Below are 19,738 nucleotides of genomic sequence, written 5' to 3'. Positions count from 1 at the left end.
TGTCAGACCGTTCCTGCCTCAGAGGCAGTAAACGGTGACACCAGGACAGTTCAACCCTGTGATGGCCCAACACAGCACCCTGCAGTGCACAGCTTCCCCTTGCTTCCCAGAGGAATTAGGCTTTTCAGCCGAGCTCATGTCCCCCATGAAGAGCCTAATTCCAGGAAGCCACAGGCCCTCACCCAGCTTTTCTGTGCTCAGCTGTGCACCCTCTGCAGCTCCCTGTCCCGCAAGTCCTGTGCAGCTTTGAGACCTGACCTGCAGAGGAATCCTGGGCCACCACTGGACAAGGACATTGCCCACCCTCCTGCTCCCATCTCCTCACATCCCGCAGTCAGTTCCCAAAACTGGGGCTCTCCTCTTATGGCCAGCAGGACTTGGTGGGATGCAAATGTCAAACAGCAGCAGAGCCAAACTAGCAGTGTACCAAGAGCTGCTCCTCCTCCTCTTTCTCCTCCTCCTTGTGCGGTCTCATCAAGCAAAAGCAACTTCCTGGCATTGCACACAGCTCCTCACCAGCTGTTAGGAAAGAGCTGCTGGTTTCAAGGGAGGGCACCTCAGAGAGGCTTGTCCAGAATGCTTCAGGTGGTCTTCAGCAAGGAGGTGAGCACAGAGGAAAGCATCCACTGATGGAAGATGGTGAGTAACGACCAGACCTGGGCTAGAGTGGAGATGGGGATGGCACACTGGGAGCCATACGTCCTGGTTGGAAGGGTTTTGGGGATGGATCTGGCCAACAACCCCCCATTGTGAGGGGCTGGATCTGGCCAACAACCTCACTCCTCCTGAAAGGCAAAGTCCTTCTGTACGTCTGAGCTGGATGGAGCTTCAAAGGTCTCTGAGCAGTTTCTGGGCTCAGAGGAAGGTTTGCTGGGTGAACTTAGGCTGAATATAAACATCTGTGAAAGGAGGAGGCCACACTCCCACCAAGTCCAGGAGAGCCCCCACCAGCACAAAATGGATTGGAAAACCTGGAACTGATCACAGTGATGGCAGTGCTGTACATCCAAGGCTTTGAGCAAGTCCCAGCTCATGGAACAGGCCCAAAAATGATCATTACAAACCACCAAATCATTCAGGTGTCAAAAATCCCAACAGCATGTTTGGGAATCTGGAAAACATTGATTTTTCACTAATTTGAGTGAAAGCCCCAGTGCTGGTATACAGGAAATTACATATTCATGCTGCTTCAGCACTGCTTATACCAAGTGCTGCGTTTGAGGGTTTACCAGGAAAACTGGGGTGTTTGCCTGGGGAATTTGCACTTTTGTAAGTCTGTATATATACAGTTGATCAGTTATGTCTAAAAATATTGCATCAGCTTCTCTCCATATCAGCCTTTCCCTTTTTTAAATTTTTTCCCTGAAAATAAAAATTATGCAATTACAAACCCAAACTGAAATCCCAGAAGGATAAAAACGCCCAAATCAAAGCGTACAGCTCCAGCGAGGCAGCCAGCTCCAGTGCAAAGGGACACTGTGGTGTGGGGACAGGGGCATGGGAGAAAGATGGAGAGGGTCAGGTGATCCCTCCCCTCTCACAAGGTCCATCTGAGAAGATCAGGAAAAATGTAGCCCCATCCCGTAGCTTTGTGCCATACCTCCAACCTGGCAGTCTTTTTGCAGGAGCTGTTCACAGCCTCCTCCTGGCAGCATTTCTCTGGAGGCTCTAGAGAAAGGTGAATTTTGGTCACTGAGGAAGCTAAAGACAGCTCTGTGCTGGAGCAGATGTGTGCTGGTTGTGTGTGCACAGTGTGAACCACACAGGAAAGGCACATGGCAGAGAAGTAGGGCAGTCTGCCGCCTCTTGGCCTTGTTCTGTCTGCACGCAGCCTTTGGTGGGTGAGTCCCAGCAGTGCCGTCCCTGCTTTTCCTCCAGGGAGTGATCCAATGGTCCTGTCAGTCAGGCAGTCTCCCCCACCAACTCATCCCGGAAAACAGAACCAGGGTAGGGCAGGTTGCTCCCATCTGATCCCTGGGAATCTCCGGATCTCAGATTCTGCCCTCAGGAGCTTTGCTACTACCGTCCAGTCCTGTGGAATTGTTATCATTGGGAGGGGAAGGGTTAACAGTACCTTCTCGGTGGAGCCAGTGTCAGCTTACAAGTGGGTTGTGCAGGGTCCCGCGGGGTCTAAGCCAGGGTTTGAGGGGTGTTTCCCATCTCGTGACTCACCAGAGGACCACCGGACACACTCCCGTGAGTGTGCAGCAAACCTTCTCGTGTTCAGCCTCAGCTGCAAATGCGGCAGATCCATCCCAGTCCTGGTTCTTCAGCCAACATCGGAGATCACCACTTGTAGTATTGTAGGGTGCCCCTGAGGTGAGGAATGATTGGCACCTGACTCCATTGATTCAGAATGCTGAATAATTGCTTTATTAAAACTATACTATATTACATTATACTATACTATAATAAAGATAATATATTATAAAGAATATTAAAGAAAAACCCGTGACTGTCTGTAGACAGGACACAGCTTTGAGTGATTGGCCAAGGAAACATAACAATCCTCAGCAGAATCAATTGACAAATCCCCTCAGGTAAACAATCTTCCTAATACATTCCACATGTGTAAAAACAACAGGAGCAGCAAGTAGAGATAAGAATTGTTTTCTCTTCTTCTCTGTGCTTCTCCAGGAGAAAACCCTGCAAGAGAGAATGATCTCTCTCTCTGTTCAGAGAATGTGAGTGCCACACAGTCTCTCTGATTTGATGGTCCTTGGTTGTGGACAGAGGGTGGATCAGACCAAAAGACTCCATGAAAGGTCTCCTGGATGCCCTCGTGGGGTAACCTGGTCCCAGTTTGATGCAGCCCCATGTTGTTTACTCAGATATATTCAGGACCTTTTTCAGCAAAGACCTTGTTTTGTGGAGAAGACTTAGTGTGAGACCATGTTGAAGGAGTACCACATTCCCCAGGGGGAATTTTGACTCATTTTCCTCCATGGTGTTTCAACTGGAACTGTTTTTCTTAATGGTTGCAGATGCCTCTGGAGGGGAGAGATGCCGTGGTGAGGCACCTTCGGGCAAAGTTCCAACAGAACAGGAAAGAACCTCCCAAGGTGGGTGGCTGGCCCGAGAATCACCCTGCAGCCTCTCATGGACCAGAGCCAGGACAGACCTCTGCCATGGCCTCCAAGGGTCATCCTCCTCAGGAGGCCCCCTGGAGCAGGAGGGACTGCAGCAGGGCCTCTCCACCTGACAGTACAGGTCAGAGTCTGGGACAGCATTCACCTCATTCTGCCTGCGAGACCCCAGCGCCAACGGTGTGTCGGAAGAAGGGGACGGCTCCAGGTGCCAACTTCCACCCAGTGCCTGCAAAGCCGGGAGGAGATGTGTGGAACAAGGGGGTGGAAGCCAGCTCTGATCCTCCCCACAGGAAGCCAGCCCAGCAGACATGGCCACCTGGCAAAGACAAGAGGGCTCCAGTGGTTCTTGCCAAAGGTGCAGCTGCTGCAGCGCCCCTGCTCGCTGTGGGAAGCCCCCAGAGGATGGAGCACCCAGCTCTGCCCCGGAGGAAGCCTTTGCCACATGTTGGGGCACTGGGAGTGAAGCCAGGCAAGCCCCAGCGCCCTCCTGATGTGGATTTGGCAAAGTTCAGAGCAGCTGCACGTCCTGGGACATCCATCTGTCCTGCCACAGAACCACCAAGGAGTGCTCAGCTGGGTATGGCCAGGCACAGAAAAGCCCCTCAGGAAAGGCCACTGCTCATTCAGGAAGGAAAATCTCCCCAGTTACAGCCTGCAGCTCTTGGGGGATGGAAATACTGGGAGGGCTTATGGAGAGGTGGGGGTTTTTATTACCAAAGGGGCCTTTATAGGCAACAACATGAGGATGAGGATGAGAATGAGAGAGAAGGAGGGCAGGTGAAGAAACAAAGTGCCCTGTCCCTGGCTGGGCACAAGTTTCCGTCTCTGGAGTCTTTGTAGGAAGTTAAGTTGGAGTATGTAACATGAGAGATATTGCCAAATTGGAGTGAGCCCAAGATGGCTGGGGACTGGAGCACATGGAGAAAGAAGGGCTGAGACCTAGACTTGTTCAGCTGGGAGGAGAGCGAAGAAGGGGAGATGTCACTGCCCACAGCTACCTAAGGGGGAGAAAATGGGGCCAGACTCTTCCCAGAGGTGCCCAAGGGCAGGCCTGGGGTGATGGGCAGGAGCAGCAGGGGAGGTGCCAGTCAGACACTGCCCCAGCACGCTCCACAGTGGCCTTCCAGAGCCAGGCTGCTGTGGTGGTTTCTCACAGTTGCTCTTCTGCTAATCCACACCACAGGTGATGAAAGCTGTTTCAAATACCATTTCTTGCTCAGTTTCTCTAACCATGAGAGTAGACTTCCCTTCCTTTCCTTAAGAGAACTGAAAAATTGAGCTGGTCTGTGTTTTAATTATAAGGTGTTATCAGGGCTGGCCATGCTGTTGTGCTGGGAGATTCTCACATGACTGGCTACAAGTATTTATTTGTCTCATGGGTCCTGAGGCAAGCTGCAACATCTAGAACCACACCTTGCCTTGATTTGATCATTTTTGTTAATTTTTAGGGCAATCTTATGATTTTTAGGGCCAAGTATCTGATTGTGTATTACTTGGTACTGTAAACCAGCAGAGATTTGATGTTGTACTCAGGTCTTTGTGCCCATTTTTGGTTGGTCTGGTTGACCAGGCTGGAGAAAGGGCTTGTGACACAAATAAGGGCTTGTTAGCAGGGGTGTGGTCATGCTAGCAATCCTAAAAGGGGCAGCAGTATGTTCTGACTGATGATGCTCCTGAGCATGTGGACATATCCAGGACTTGCCCTGACTCTGGTACATACCTGAAATTTAGGGGTTTTCCATATTCATGATACCTGTTTTGGCCTCTTCCCCTCTCCTTCTATCATTTGTCCAGGAAGAAAGTAACATTAGAAATATGCAAACAGGAAAATACATAATCAGGGTCCTCAGTGATGAACCTGATGAGCTGTGCACTGGTGTGCTGGAAGAAAATCCCTGGATGAGCTATGGAGTAAAAAACTCCTTGCTCTATCAAGATGTGTAGTCAGTTTTATCTCCCCACCTCCTCCTGCACTAAATCCAGCCCAGAGTGGCTCTGACCTCAGGGTGGCTGATAGAGCTGAGGAGAAAATATGAAATAATCCTTCCCTGCTCCCTCCTGCTCTGTTGTTTGTCACAGGTCACCTGCAACCAGGCTGTGCTGCATCAGTGCCTGCACGGTTCCCACTGCAGGACGCTCCGAGTGGCACGGGGTAAGGACTGAGGCAGCACTGCTGTTCCAGGCTGTGCCAAGCCGCTGGGAGGGGCACAAGATGTGACAGCAAGAAGATGTTTGGGTTTTCCTGCCTGCTGCTGGAGCCCAGGGTGTGGAAGCAGCTCCCACAGTGTGAAGTATGGCCATCCCTTGGGGCTATGATACCTCCCTGTGGCCATTGCATCCTGCTGCCTGTCCACATCAGCTGTGTGAGGAGCTGCTGGCACAGGGCACAGAGCTGCTCTCCAGCTCTGGCTCCCAGAGCCAGGGCCAGTCCATGGCCAGCCCACCCTCCTCCTGGCAGCCCCGATTCTGCCCTCAGCCCCCACTGCAGCAGCACCTCCTAACCATGCTCTGCCTCCCCGCAGGGATGAAGATGAGATATACGATGATGTTGAGCCTGTTGAGCTGACCAGGAGAAGCCCAGGCCTTCTGCTGCCTTCTATGTCCCAGCTGTCTGTGTGTCCCTGCCCCAGAGGAGGTGAGTACAGCAGGGGCTTGGATGCTGTTTGGGGTGAGACCTGCAGCTCTGAGAGGCCCTAGTGAGCCGTGGGCAGCAGCAGGGTCTGTGCTGAGCCTGCTGCTCCCCCACACAGCAGGGAAGTGCCTTCCTCTTGGAAATGGGCACAAGAAGCCCTGATCCCCCCCACACTTGGGGGCAAACTCAGGATTTGGTCCCAGGAGGAGAAAGCTCTTGCTGCTCTTTGTATCCTGCTTTGGCAAGTGTTTTCACCTCACAGCAGCCTCATGGCAGCACCTCTCCCCGGGTTTGGTTTTACAGGTGGAAATGCTGGCCGAGCCTCTAACAGGGTTACCTTGCTGGCAGCTACACAGAGGTAATGGGGCTTTTTTACTCTTTCTAAGGGTCCCAAAATGACCAGGGCTCCTTGCTGCTCTGACAAAGCTCCTGCTTTAATGGTCTCTGCTGGGCTTGCAATAGGAAGGTCTGTGGTGAAGAGCACAAACTGCAGGCTGTACACCTTGGCCTGAGAGCCTCCACAGCCCCAGGGCTGGTGCAGGGAAATGCAATGGGGAGCAGCCAGCAGGGAGAAGGGGATGGGAAGGAGCAGAGCATGGAGTGGGGTCATCTGAACCTTCCCATGGCTTTCAATGGCTGCAGAGAATCCCAGGTCTCCCAGAAGATGAAGACCATGACACTCAAGGCATGCAAGAAGGAAGAGAAGATGGACAGGGGGTTTCAGAAGAAATTCAAGGTGAGCAGCAGTGAGTGATCACTTTTCCCTTTGAGCTTCTTCTCCCCTTCTGGGAAGGGTGCAGTGCAATGGCAGAAAGGAGCTGTGCTCCTCAGGGACCAGCGATACCCAGATCACACCCTGGCTTGTTCCCCCAGGTCACACCTGCCCCATTCCCCCAGATCAGACCAGTTCCACAGACTCTTTGGCCAGAGAGGAATCTGTTCTTTTTCAAGGAGGGAGAGCGGTCAGACCTGCCTGACTCAACTCCCCATGGGCGCTGCTGTTTGTGTTTCAGTTCGAAGGCAGCATCAAAGTCCTGACTCAGATGATGGTCGACCCTGCAGCGACAGAGAAGAGGGGCAGAGCGAAGAACCTGCCGCTGAGACCGGGAGAAATCCTTGATGTCATTCAGTTCACAAATCAGGAGCAAATCCTCTGTCGGAACAGCCAGAGGAGGTGTAAGTGTGGAGGGGGATGGGGCTCGCCCACAGCAGGGAGCACAGCACAGTTTTGGGAAGAAGCTTCTTCATGCAAACATCCCCTGACAGACCTTCTGACAGATCTCCACCTGTTAGACAGATCTGACAGGTACCCTGCTATCCTGAGAAGGTTCCCACTTTTCTCTGCACAAATATCCTGCTCTTCCTTCCACTCAGCAGCAGCATTTCTGCTGTGAGCTGGGCTTCTCCTTTCCCTCTGCTAAAAGCTTTTGCAGTCCTTGAAGCCTCCAGGTGGAATGGGCTGGAGATCACTCAGGCAGAGGGGAAGGGTTCAGGCTCTTCCCTGCCAGCTGCATTCAGCCTGGCAGGCTCCTTCCTGACTCTGCCCCGAGCAGGTTCCTGCTGAGGCTCCAGCTGGGCTGCCCAGAGCTGGATTCCTCCTTGTCCCTGCCCTTTCTGGGAATGTGAGGTGTTGCTAAACCCCGGGCAGGGGCAGGTGCTGGGGTGATTCCTGCTCATGCCCTGGTTCCCAGCACAACCTGACATGTTTTTCTCCACTCTGTTGCAGATGGCTACGTGCCCCGGGCCGTGATGCTGCCTCTGTGAGTATCCTTTCCCAGCCCCCTCATCTCCACTCCATCAGCTACAACAGCTGCTCCATGAGTGGCCAGTACCAAACTAGCCCTGGTTGACAACTCAAAGCTACCCAGCTCAGGCTGTGACCATTAGCCTAACACCAGCAGTTTCTCCTGGGATGGAATCTGCCATTTCTGGTGTGAGGAGAGATTCTGCCACTGGGACACTGGAAGCACTCCCCAGGCTGTGGTCCCTCGTGTGGGACCTGCCCAGACACTGCTCAGAGGCTGCTGCTGGGACAGGAGCCTCTCTGCAGAGCTGGGTCTGCAGCTCCTGGCAGCCTGGGATGAAGCCACCATCCTGAGAGGGGCCAGAGTCACCTTAACCCCACTGCAGATGGTCCCAGCCATGCAGGGAGAGCACAGCACTGGGAGGGGGAAACAGGGCTGCAGGTGGACACCAGAGTCCACAGACAGGGCAGGAGGAGCTGAGACAGACCAGGCAGCAGGAGCTGACCTTTGCCTCGGGGTTGGGAGATGGTGGAACATGGGACACCACACTGCCCACAGCACCCTATCTTTGTCTTTGCAGGGACACTGACATCTATGATGACGTTGAGATTTATGGTAGGTGCACAGAACTGCTGCCATACCCCTTCACTGGCCACAGTTACCACCACACCAAGCACCAGGATTCCCCTCCTCCTGACTCTTTGCTGTTTTGCTGCCTTCCCTCTCTCTCTTCCCTCTGTGTAATTCCTCTTCCTCTCCCTGAGGTATCCTTTACTTACTCACAGTTCCCTAAAAGTTTTCATGTTCCTCTGTTCCCAATTATTTGGACTTCTCTGCACCCTGTTCTCAGCTTGCTCTCTCCACTTGCTGCCAGCCCCATGGCTCCTTCAATGTCCTTTGAGGTGTCCCTGATCCCCCAGACAATTCAGACTTCCCTTTCCCAAGCAGTTGCTCTATCCTGACATGCAAACCCCATCCCTGGCTGGCAGTTGGCTCTGAAGATGGAGCTGAACAGAGACAACTGTATTTCAGCTCTGCTCACAAGCACACACTTTGCTTAATCCTGGCAGGCTGAGCCAACCACGCTGAGGCCAAAGCACAAGACAGCACCACAGAGACCCCAAGGGCTGAAACATGAACAGCACCAGACACCAGGCTCCTTTTGGGAAGGAGCTCTGCTTCCTCTGAGACTGACTGCAAAACCACCATGTCCCTGCCAGAACAGAACAGTAGCATGGCTGCTCAGCACGTGGGGCTGCACAGATCCTGTCCCATGGGGCAGGGGGGCCAGATCCCCAAGTCACACCATCACTGTAGCTCTGTTTTGCCTGTGTAAAATATAGCCATGGTTGAAGAGGGTTTTATGGCCGGTTCAAGAGGTTTTTATGGCTGGTTGAGGGTTTTATGGCCCTTTTTTTGCGGGGGGATGAGGGGGGAGAGAGGGGTAAAATCAGGCCCATAAAGGTTTTATTATTTTCCCATTCCCAGAGCATCTTCAGCCTGAGACCCACCTGCCCTTTTGTTCTGCACCACACTCTGGCCGCAGTGGCACTTGTGGCCTGAACCAGAGGCAAACTGGACACAGAAATACTCTAAAATATGATGAATTACGGAACAGGTGCTCCAGCAGCATCTCATGGCCATGGGGCAGCTTCCCTGGAGAGCTGGCAGGAGGTTGGATCTGTCAGGGCAGATATTTGTGTGGGAATGTTCAGCATCACCTGTTGGTGCCTTGGGCCATGTCTGCCCTCCAGATGCCATGGGAGGTTCTCTCATTTACTGACAAAGTTTCCCTTTGCTGACCCTGCCCTCATGAAGCCCTCACAGATGGGGGCAGGATTGGGGTGCACTCACAGCCAGTGGGGAGCACAAATCTAGTGCAGGACCCAGGTCTGGTGGCAGGATGCACTTTTTGGTGGATCCTTTTGGATCAGGAACAGTGAGAAGTTCTGGGGCTGAGTCCCTGCTCTCAGTCACTGGCCCCCATCCCAGGGGCTGGAGGGTTAAACTGGGAGGGTTCAGCACCTCACGGCGGGATGCCAAGCCCAGATTAACCCGTTGAAGACGTCACTTTCCATTATGGGAAAGGCTCCCAAATATCCCTGAAGCTTTTGGTTCTGGGGATTAAGCAGCAGCACACTCAGCTCCGGGCACAGAGCAGGGTCCATTGGTGCTGCGGGGCCGTGGCCATGAGCGGGGCTGGGAGCTGCTCCCAGGGGCAGCGTCTGGGCGGCTGAGGGTGACCATGTGGGAGTGGGTCAGAAGAGCTGTGCTGCACTCGCTGTCCACGGCCCTCCTGCGCCTCTGGAAGTGGCTTCGGGCTTTCTGGTACAAAAATGGCCTCTTGACTCTCTCCATGCTCTCGGTTGTCACCGGATGCCTCCTGGGGTTCCTGCTGCGGGCGCTGGAGCTGACAGACCTGGTGAGCCTGGCTGGAATGGTGATGGGAGTGAGGGGGATGGAGTGGGGCAGGGGGCAAGCCCTGGTGCCAGTACGGGTCCCAGATGGGCATAGCCCCAAAAGCAAGGGCACCTGCCCAAGAAAAACACCTCAAGGCAGGTTTCTGCCCATGGCTTTTTTCTCTTTTTTCTTTCCTTTTTTTCCAAGAAGATGCCAACATATGCCCAAGCTATAGGACAAATCCTGCCTCCCTCCAATGAGAGTGGGGAGCTCTGGGCTGGACCTCATGGGGCTGCAGGAGCTCAAGGTGGGATGAGGATGGGAAAGGGGGGAATGTTTACTCAGGGGCTAGATGCTCAATAAACAGGCTCCCTCCAACACCACCAGCAGCACTGGGATCTGAGGGATGGGGTCCAGGGGATGGGGTTTGTGGGATGGGGTCCAAGAGATGGGGTCCTCCCATTACTCTCCCCAGCTGTGCATAATCAAAGCACATTTCCATGCTCTGGAGAGGACCCAGCAAATAGATAGAGGGCTGGTGGGGAGCCTGGAGGGCTTTGAGGAGTCACCTTCCTTTGAGGAGCCTTGGAGACTGGAGAAAACACACGAGAGAGAAAGGCACATTTGGCTCAGCCCCTTCAGGAGCATCGCGCTGTGAAAGGCTCTGAGCTGAGAGCTCTGCCCGGGGGCAGCTGGGCCACGGCTCAGCCCGGATCCTGGGCCAGGCTGCTGAGCCCAGGAGGGGGAATGCCACTCAGGAGAGCTCAGCTGATGCTGGAACATCCCTGTGTTGCCCACTAGGATTTAGCAAAGTCTTGTCATTTCAATTAGGCCCCTCAGCATCAGCGCAGCAGGGATGATCTCATTACTTAATTGAAGCTGGGTGTAATCTCCCTGCTTCCCAGTGCACACACCCGTGCTGGGCATGAGGCTGGCAGAGTCCTGGGGCTCCAGCCCCTCATCCTGCCATGCATCAAGTTTATCCATCCTCTGCTCCAGACCATCCTGCCCTGTTGCCACAGCTCTGCTGTGGGCCTGGCAGCCCCTGGAGACTGTCCCTAGTAAAGACTTTTGTCACAAAATCTGGAGGAGAGCTGGAGGGGTGCCAGTCCCTGCTTTCCTCCCTGCCATGGGAAAGTGTCACAAAGCTGAGAGACCCCCTGGCAAAGAGATGCTGTTCATTTCTGGCATTACCCCTTGCACTCAGCTGGGCCCATCGCAGCTCTGCTCTGCCTGAGCTCCCTGGGGACATCAGCCACGTCCAGGTCACACACTGGGACAGTGCAGGGACAACACAGGGGAACAATTGAACAGCTGCCTTGGGACCCCTCAAAGCCCCAGCAAGAGGTGGTGGCTACTTTGTAGAAACCAAAAGTACCTGAGGCCAACTCAGATCCCTCCCTGACACCTCTACAGTGACACAGTGAAATAGGGGGATCAGGGATGGATGGATGGATGCATGGATGGATGGATGGATGCATGGATGGATGGATGGATGGTGGGTAGAGATAGGGATAGAGGGAAGGAGGGATGCTGGCCAGGCTGCTGGTCCCACAGACCCCTCACTCTCTCCTTGGTCATGGTTGTGGGATCCACACTTTGGGGGATGTCTCTGCAGCTCTTCCCCGTGTCCATGTGAGGGGTGTAGGGGGTGGAGAGATGCCATGGCACCAAAGTTGTCCTATGGATGGGCCAGACACCTGGGCTCTCCCTGAACTTGTCTTTTCCACCTGCAGCCATGAGATAAATCCCACCTTTTGTTGCTGCCAACAGCTTTGGGGCACTTTTGCCCCAAATCAGATGCAGCCAAGCCTCTGCTCCTTGGTAATGAGTGCAATGACTTTTGGGAGGAGCCAGTGGTGGGGGCATGTGGACCATTCCCCAGAAGGCTACAGAATCAAGAATGGTTTTGGGAGGGGACCAACCCCCACATGCTCCTCCCTTGTTTATCGCCAGGTTTGCCCTGTGGCCAGTATTCCCCATCCCTGAGCCAACTCCCAGTAAGGGACAGCAGAGAAATGGCCTCAAGGAGGGGCTGCCAGTTCAGAACCAAGCTAAGAGCTGGGTCTGGTTGGGAAAAAAAGGCAAATTGATCAAGTTTGAGCCTGAAATCATTTACCTGACACATGCTCTGCTCTATGTGCAGGAGAAGCAGTATTTTTCCTTTCCTGGAGAGCTCCTCATGAGGATGCTGAAGATGCTGATCCTGCCCTTGATAACCTCCAGGTAAGACATTGTCCTCTGCTCTAAAGCACCATCTTTCCATCACGTTGAAAAGATCACCCTGCAACCCCCCAGTGAGGAGATTACCTGAAAACTGCATGGGGTGAGAATAATCCTGGCTCCAGGCAGCAGGCAGTCAAGCAAATGGCTTGGTGTCCATCCCCTGATTTCCCAGCAGCAGTCCAAGACAAATCCTCACCTGGATTTGGTAGGCACTTGCACCCATCTCAGATACCTGCACTGGCTGAGGTGTTTCCCTTCTTTTGGGCAGCTGGTGATGCCAGGACCATCTGTGGGCAGTTGTGATGGGCTGCTTAACCTCAAAGCAGATTCTCTTAGAGGGATTTGAGAAAGTTTGGGTAAAAAAATCATAAGTATTCCCCAGTGCTGTGTCTGTGTTTGCAAATTCCCATTTTATTGGCCCATACAGACCTAGAAATAAGGAACAGAGCCAGCAGTCCTACTGGGGTCTAAACAAAGTCTTGAAAACCTTGTATGGATTAACATATTGCAAACAATATGTTGGCATGTGCTCATCAGACACACAAATGATCAAGTCCTTGTCCCCTCGAGGATGTGTCTTTTCTCTATTGTTTGTCAGAGTTTGCTTGTTGTTCCATTTGTCTCTGGTTCATTTCTGAGAAAATGGTCTCTACCGTGGCCACACTTGATGTGTTCAGGACCAGCCCTTGTAGGGAGGACTGTACCTCACATCCCTCCCTGAGGTGCCTGGGGGTTTCCCTTTGCTCTCAGCCCTCCCTGCAGCTCAGTTGCTGAGTGCTCTCCTCTGATCACTCTGCTGTCTGTGGGTGCAGGGTCTGCAGAGGCCTCCTGGGAGTTTTCTTTCATGTTGGATTGAACCAGGGATTTTTCTATAATTACTGAATGATGGTGAAGTGGTAATTCAGCCTCCTGCTGGCTGCAGGTTTGCCCTGAGCAGGCTGCACGGGCCAGATAAGCTCAGTCCTTTAGGGGACAGACTGCCCGAGTCCCCAAGCAGCTCTCAGTGGCTGGCAACCATAGCAAGCTTAAGGGATATCAGCTCTTTGTGATTCCAGCTCTTTGCTTGCTTGGTGCTGCAGGCAGGCAGACACAGGGCGAGAGAGGAGAAGGCTGTTCTGGTGTTCCACAGCGATGTCTTTATTGGGTGTTCTGTGAAGGGTTCCAGTGACAGCTCTTCTACAGAACCGGGCTAAAACAGCCCAGTATATAGGGTATAGGGGGATCAGAAATTGTCCAGTAGCAGGGGTTAAGGGGAAGTGACCTATGGGCTTACAGAGAGTTAAGCTGGGGTCTGAAAAGAGGAAGAGAGGGGCTTCTTGCTATTCACCATGACTTGGCATTTCCTATCTTTAGGCCTCTGCCCTCCACGGGGCCTTTGCAGTCCCTGTGCCTGCTACAAAGTGGTGTCTTCCCTCTATACACCATTCCAGAGGGGATGGGGTCTGCTCTGGGGATGGAGCTCTGGAGATCCCCAAGCCTTAAGCTGGAAAGCACCACCTATGCCAGGGTTGCTTTTCTGGACTCTCTTGCGTTTCCAAGGCCCTTCTCCTCCTGGATGTGTGGCTGCTGAATGGGATCCATGGGCTGACCACCACCTCAGCCCCCTGTGTGTCCCCAGGGTTGGCACCGACCCTTGCAGCCTTTGATCATGTCCTGCCTCAGGGGCATGGCTGGGTTCTGCAGGGGCTCAGTGTGGGTCTGTGCATGGGGGGCACACTGCAGCCCCAAACACTCACATTTCAGAGAATCCTGGAATATCCTGAGCTGGAAGGGACCCACAGGGATCATTGATCCCAGCCCCTGTCCCTGCACAACCACCCCAACAACCCCACCCTGAGCAGCCCTGGGAGCTCCTGGAGCTGTGGCAGCCTTGGCACCATTCCCTGGGGAGCCTGGGCAGTGCCCAGCAGCCTCGGGGGGCAGAACCTTGCCCTGAGCTCCATGCCAAGGCCTGGCCCAGCTCCAGCCCTTGCTGGGCTCCTGTCCCTGTCCCAGAGCAGAGCTCAGCCCCTGCCCCTGTGCCTGCCCTGGGCAGGAGCTGCAGCCCCCGAGGAGCCTCCCCTCAGTCTCCTGGGCTCCAGCTGAACCAGCCAAGTGCCCTCAGCTGCTCCTCAGCCCTTCCCCAGCTCCGTGTCCCTCCTTTGGCCACTCTCCAACAGCTTTGGCTCCTTCTGATCTCGTGGTGCCCAAAGTGCCCCCAGCACTGGAGGTGAGGCTGCCCCAGGCAGAGCAGAGTGGGACAATCCCTCCCTGGGCCTGGTGCCCCCAGCACAGGGTGGCCCTTGGGGCTGCCAGGGCCCAGCAGTGACTCAGATCCAACTTGCCCCTGACCAGGACCCCCAGGCCCTTCCCACAGCGCTGCTCTCCAGCCTCTCATTCCCAGTCTGTCCCTGCATCCAGGGCTGCCCCATCCCAGGGCAGGATCCAGCACTTGCCCTGTTAAACACCACACAGCTGGGGATTTCCCAGTCCTCACATTTGTCAGAGTCTCTCTGTGTGGCCTCTCTGCCCTTGAGAATGTCAGCAGTTCCTCCCAAGTGAGTGGCCTCAGCAAACCCCATCCTGCACCCAACTTGTCCCCACCAGCAGCACTGCTCTCCCTGCTGGGGCAGCCTGTAATGCCCTCTCTATTTTTAGCCCAGTTTTGCTGAGAAGTAGCTTATGGGTTACTTCTTAGGAAAGCTTATGTGTGCATGAAATCTGAACCTGCAGGTCTCTCCTGGGGGCATGGTGTCCATCCCCAGCAGGATTTTATGAATCTTGCTGGTACCTTCCTTTGCTCCTCACAATGACACACAGCAGTGGCATGAGGCAATGGAGAAATAAGGTCACAGCATCTCACAAAAAAGGAGCAACATTAGAACAACTTGGAATGACTAAGAAAATAAACTTCTTAACCCTCACAGAAAACACAGCCAGACCTTGAGAAGAGGTTTGGAGGTGTCTCCTGCCTTTCACAGCTCAGCTTGGGTTGTCACAACCTCATCCTGGGTGTGAGATCCTGTGGGTACTGGTACAGGAAAGGGCAAGAGCTCAGTGATGCCCTTAGGCTTTGGTTTAAAAAACCTACAGGAACCCCTCCCACCTTGGAGATTTTGCCCATCAGGTGCATCTTGTGCAGTTTGGGGAGCAGGCAGTGACCACTCTGTTCTGTGCTGCAGCCTCATGTCTGGGCTGGCCACCATGGACTCCAAGGCCTGTGGGAAGATGGGGGTGATCACCATCACCTACTACCTTTGGACAACCTTCATGGCAGTGACCGTGGGGATCATCCTCGTGGTCTGCATCCATCCTGGGGCAGCTGCCCAGAAGGACAACTACTCTGTGGGGAAAGTGGTGCTCAGCTCCGCCGACGCGTTACTGGATTTAATCAGGTGTGTCACAGGAATTCAGCAGAGCCAAGGCTGTGATAACAAAATCTTCCCAGAAGGTTCTGAGTTCCCAGAAGACCCTGAGATCTCAAGGGGAACAGGAGAACCAATGGCCAGGTGCTGTTACCTCCAAGCCCAGCAACACAGGGTTCATTTCCCCCCAGCCATGCCCCTGGCCACTCTGGCACTGCCACTGCTCTCCCAAAGCCATCAGCAAGAAGATGCCCTGCAGCAGAGATCAGGCAGAGTCGTGTTCCCAGCAAGGTTTGGATTCTCCTCTGCAGCCCCAGCTGGGACATGCCAAGCCCAGAGCTGGGTTAAGGCAGTGGATGGGGTTACCTGGGGAGGGGTTGCAGCAAATACCCAGGGGCTGGGGGAGAATCTCCATTTCTGGAGGTACTGGACCAGGCTCTGAGCAGGGGGCTGCAGATGGCATTTGTCCATCCCAGGCTCAGGCTCTCCACCAAACCCATTTACTCTCAGTCCTGCTTTGCATTCACCTTCCAGCCTTTCTTTGCTCTCAGCTTGCACGGCTGTCATAAGCTGTTGTTGGCTTTCATGTCCTCCTCTGGACATTGTGCCCACCAGAAGTGCTTCCCAGGATGCTCCCTGTGCTCTCATAACACTTTCACCTGTGTCATTGGTCTCTTACAGAAACATGTTTCCTTCTAACCTGGTTGAAGCTTCGTTCCAGCAGGTGAGTTCCCCTGACCCCTCTGGTGCTCAGCTCCACACGGGGCTGCCTCTCTGCCCACCCACAGCCTGGACTGGAGCCCCTTCCCCTCCCTGAACTTCCCCTTCCCTTCCTCTGCATCCCCCCCACACTCACACAGGACGGGCCCCTGAAGGTGGGAGGGTGCCAGGGGGCACAAGCTCACAGGGCCCCCCGTGCCTGCCCTCTGCCTGCCTGGCTCTCCAAGGAAGCAGCACAAACCCCTCAGATCCTGCTCCTGTGCAGGGGAGGGGCGGCCATGGGGTGGGCACAGGCAGGGAAGGGGACACAGAGAAGGGACCCCTGAAGGAAGGTAGAGTGGTCAAAGGGGACAGCTGGAGGGACAGGGAAAACAAACTCCTGGCATTGGGAAAGCATCAGTAAAGCTCCTGGGAGGAGGGATGGAGGGACAGAGGGACCCCAGCGCTGTGCTGGCACCACCAACACCACGAGTCTGCTCTGCAGCCTTTGCTGAGGATGGTCTGCAGCCAACAGCCACAGCTCCCCCTGCCCGACTCTCAGTCCTTGTTCCCACCAGCCTTTCAGTGCCTGGAAACCCAACCTTGACTTCCAGGAGCACCAGCCCAGGGCTGGCTTGGCCTCCGTGCTGAGAGCAGGACAGAGCTCATGCCAGCACACACTGACCTCCCTCCTTTGCTTCTCTTCCAGTACCGAACTGTTCTTGTCCCGGTGGTGAAATCTCCTGGTTTTCCAAAGATCCCAGGAAAACCTGTCAATTTTATTTACTTTGCACCTGATGACAAAAACCCTGAAATCCACCGGCCTGTGTTCCTTGAGCTGACACCATCACCCGAGATGACCTACAGGACCCTGGCTGGGACCAGCAATGAGATGAATGTCCTGGGCATTGTCATCTTCTCAGCAACCATAGGTACCTGCTCCTCCATGGCCAGGGCAGCCCAGGGTGCCACTGCTGCATCACCACGCTTTACAGAGAGAAAGATGTGGCACAAGGTTCTTTTAGCTTCAACTGCCCCAGCCCCTGGGAACTGGGCCCAGCACAGAGCTCGTCCCAAGGCCCTGCCAGCAGCACCTGTGCTGGAGCTCACTGAAGCTGGAGGCATGGGGAAGGCTGGTTTTATCCATCACAGCACACGTGCGGGTCCTGAGGGTTTTCAAACAGTTACATCAGCTGGGGATTCCTTTTAATGAAGTCTGAAGTGAGGTGTAATTTTGCAGAGGCTGCCTGGGACACAGCTCACCACAAAGCCCCAAACTCTTCATGCTGAGTGTTCAGCCCCTGAGCAGGCAGGATGTCACAGCGGGGTCAGATGTGGGGCTGTTATGAGGATTCCCAACAGGACTTTCTGATGGAGAAAGGGCAGCATCCTGCATTGAACAGCTTGCAGTCCTGTGTGGAAAAGGTGCTTGGCAGCAATTTTGGGAAGGAAGAAGGAGCAGGGGTTGTGGAGAGACACGTGTAAGAGAGGAGGTTTAAAGGGGAGAAAGTCATTGAAAGGAGGAATTGAAGCTGCCTCAAAGGGTAAGAGGACACAGGTGCAAGGCTGAGGGAGAAAGGAAGGAAGGAGGGATCAGAAAGGAAAAAGAGTAGGAGGCAGTGAGATGAGCATGGTGGTAGGATTATGTGTAGATTAGGAGGTGAGGGCAAAGAGCTTGAACTTTGTGTATAAGGAACCAAAAAGCCAATTAGAGGATTTGAGGTGTGGAGGCAGCACAGCCAGCACAGCACCGGAGTGCTGTGAGAGCCTCAGGGAGCAGCCAGCTCCAAATGTGAGACCTCAGAGGAGGTGGCCACAATGAAACTGGGCAGAGCCAGAGCCACTGACCGACCCCTACAGCCAGAAGGTGTCTCTGGCAACCTCCTGTCCCAGCAACCAACAGCCTTTGCACACATTGGACACCCAGGAAAGCTGCTGAGCTCCTGCCCACAGGACACGTGCCCCCTCCAGCCCGGCCAAACCTGCAAGGAGAAGCTGCTTTTCTCTTCTAAGATGACACTCCACAACCCCTCCAGCGTGGGAGTGGGATCAGCCAGAGTTAGGAGGCAGTGGGGGATCACCTGAGCCAGCCTCAGCCACCACCTGCACTTCCCATGTTTTGCCCAGGATTAGAGCTCCACAAAGCCACAGACTGGCACAGCATCACCTGCACCAGGCACAGGCAGCTCGATAAAGGGCATTCATACATCCACAGGGGGCTTTCCTGATGAGGAGAGGCTGAACTGAGTTTGCCTGGCAGAAAACAGGAGAGGGACAGGCACAGCCCCATGCCTTGGGAATAGGGATCACCTCCACGCAGCACAGTGGGGGACAGGTAGAAGCTGGTTGAGCTCTCAGCAAAGTATTTGTGTCCAACACCAAAACTAGGCAGCTGGTGGGGCTCAGACCAAGGCATCCACCAGGTACCCAGAGTGACTTTGCTGTGAGGGATGACCCCACACAGCTACCCCAGCTCTGACAGTTCTTCACTGTCACTGAGGGTGTCTCTGTTGCTTTTGAAATCCATGAGGGGGCAGAGCTTTCGAGATCCTTATCTGTCTGATTACTCAGGCCATGTGTCCCAAATCAGCTCTGCAGGACCTGAAGAGAAATTTCTTCCAAAGCAGCTGTTGTGGCTACCAAATACTGAGACTTAAACGTGCCAAGCCTTGTCTCATTTCTGGCAAATGCCACCTCACATCTTCTTTTGAGCAAGGCAAGAGATCCAACCACCAACCAAGGGCTTCTTGGAGTCCTCAACCTGAAGACTGAGGAAGGATAAGCAGGACAAGATCCTGTCTATATTCTTCTTTTCCAAGATAAAACAGACACCTGCACAGTGCTTCAAAATTAATTTTAGCCAACACAGGAAGAAGGACTTGCCCCAAGCTGGAAACAAGATGGGCAAATGCTCAAAGGTTCCTTTTCCCTTTGCTTGATGGGTTCCTGGAAAGCCTCCCAGCCAGTAAAAGCAATGGGGTTTAGCACTGGCAGACAGGACAGCACCATATCCTCTCCAAACATTCAAACCATAGCCTGTATTTCTGCTCTAGTATTCCTTCAACAGAAAATTAGACTGGATTAGGTTAATGCAACATCAAAGGAAAAAAACAGATTTAGGAGAGAAGGCTTAATGCCTGTATCTAAGCAACTCACTCAGATCCTTCCTGACATCACACTGTACACCACGTGTGTTGTCACCACCATGGCACAGCCTGTGAGCCACCAACAACAAACAGACCAGCCCAGGAGGGAACCAGGCACGGAGCCTGAGCACTGCTGGGGCCCCTTTCACTCCACAGCAGGGCAGGGATGCAGGACAGCATCACATCCTCAGCTACAGAGAGCTCTACCACACCTTATCCTTAAAAGAAATCCCTTTTTATTTCCAGAGGTCATTATTCTTGTATTACCAAATAGCAATCCAGATATCCACAAATCCAGCTAATCCACAGTTTATCCACCTCAGGAAATGACTCTTCCAGCATTGAGCAGCAGTGAAGTTTATCTGTTTTCTGTGCAAGGAAGAGTCCAAATCCTGGATTTGGGTCTGGTGGGGCTTTGTGAAAAAAGGCCAGATGATTGTGTTTGCTTGGGACAGAG

At 53.8% G+C, this 19,738-nt stretch overlaps 2 protein-coding genes across 2 annotated transcripts in view; both read left to right on the top strand.

The window, feature by feature from the left end:
* Positions 1–503: 503 nt before the first annotated feature.
* On the top strand, positions 504–8,702 carry PRAM1 (PML-RARA regulated adaptor molecule 1). Its single transcript, XM_077191445.1, has 10 exons — positions 504–639; positions 2,985–3,666; positions 5,169–5,241; positions 5,612–5,724; positions 6,025–6,079; positions 6,364–6,457; positions 6,735–6,897; positions 7,448–7,481; positions 8,047–8,081; positions 8,537–8,702. Exons 1-10 carry the CDS (start codon positions 637–639, stop codon positions 8,539–8,541), a joined length of 1,257 nt encoding a protein of 418 aa, XP_077047560.1. The 5' UTR covers positions 504–636; the 3' UTR covers positions 8,542–8,702.
* Positions 8,703–9,711: 1,009 nt separating this feature from the next.
* LOC129131312 (excitatory amino acid transporter 5-like) overlaps positions 9,712–19,738 on the top strand; it is a 14,333-nt gene continuing 4,306 nt past the window's right edge. Inside the window, exons 1-5 of the mRNA XM_054650233.2 lie at positions 9,712–9,888; positions 12,013–12,092; positions 15,254–15,466; positions 16,118–16,160; positions 16,845–17,067. Coding sequence (XP_054506208.1) covers positions 9,712–9,888; positions 12,013–12,092; positions 15,254–15,466; positions 16,118–16,160; positions 16,845–17,067 — 736 coding nt within the window. The remainder of the gene's footprint in view (positions 9,889–12,012; positions 12,093–15,253; positions 15,467–16,117; positions 16,161–16,844; positions 17,068–19,738) is intronic.

This window comes from Agelaius phoeniceus, chromosome 29, assembly GCF_051311805.1.
Source record: "Agelaius phoeniceus isolate bAgePho1 chromosome 29, bAgePho1.hap1, whole genome shotgun sequence".
Taxonomy (NCBI): Eukaryota; Metazoa; Chordata; class Aves; order Passeriformes; family Icteridae; genus Agelaius; species Agelaius phoeniceus.
The sequence above is the reverse complement of the archived record's forward strand: the minus strand, read 5'-3'. Positions and strand labels throughout refer to the sequence as shown.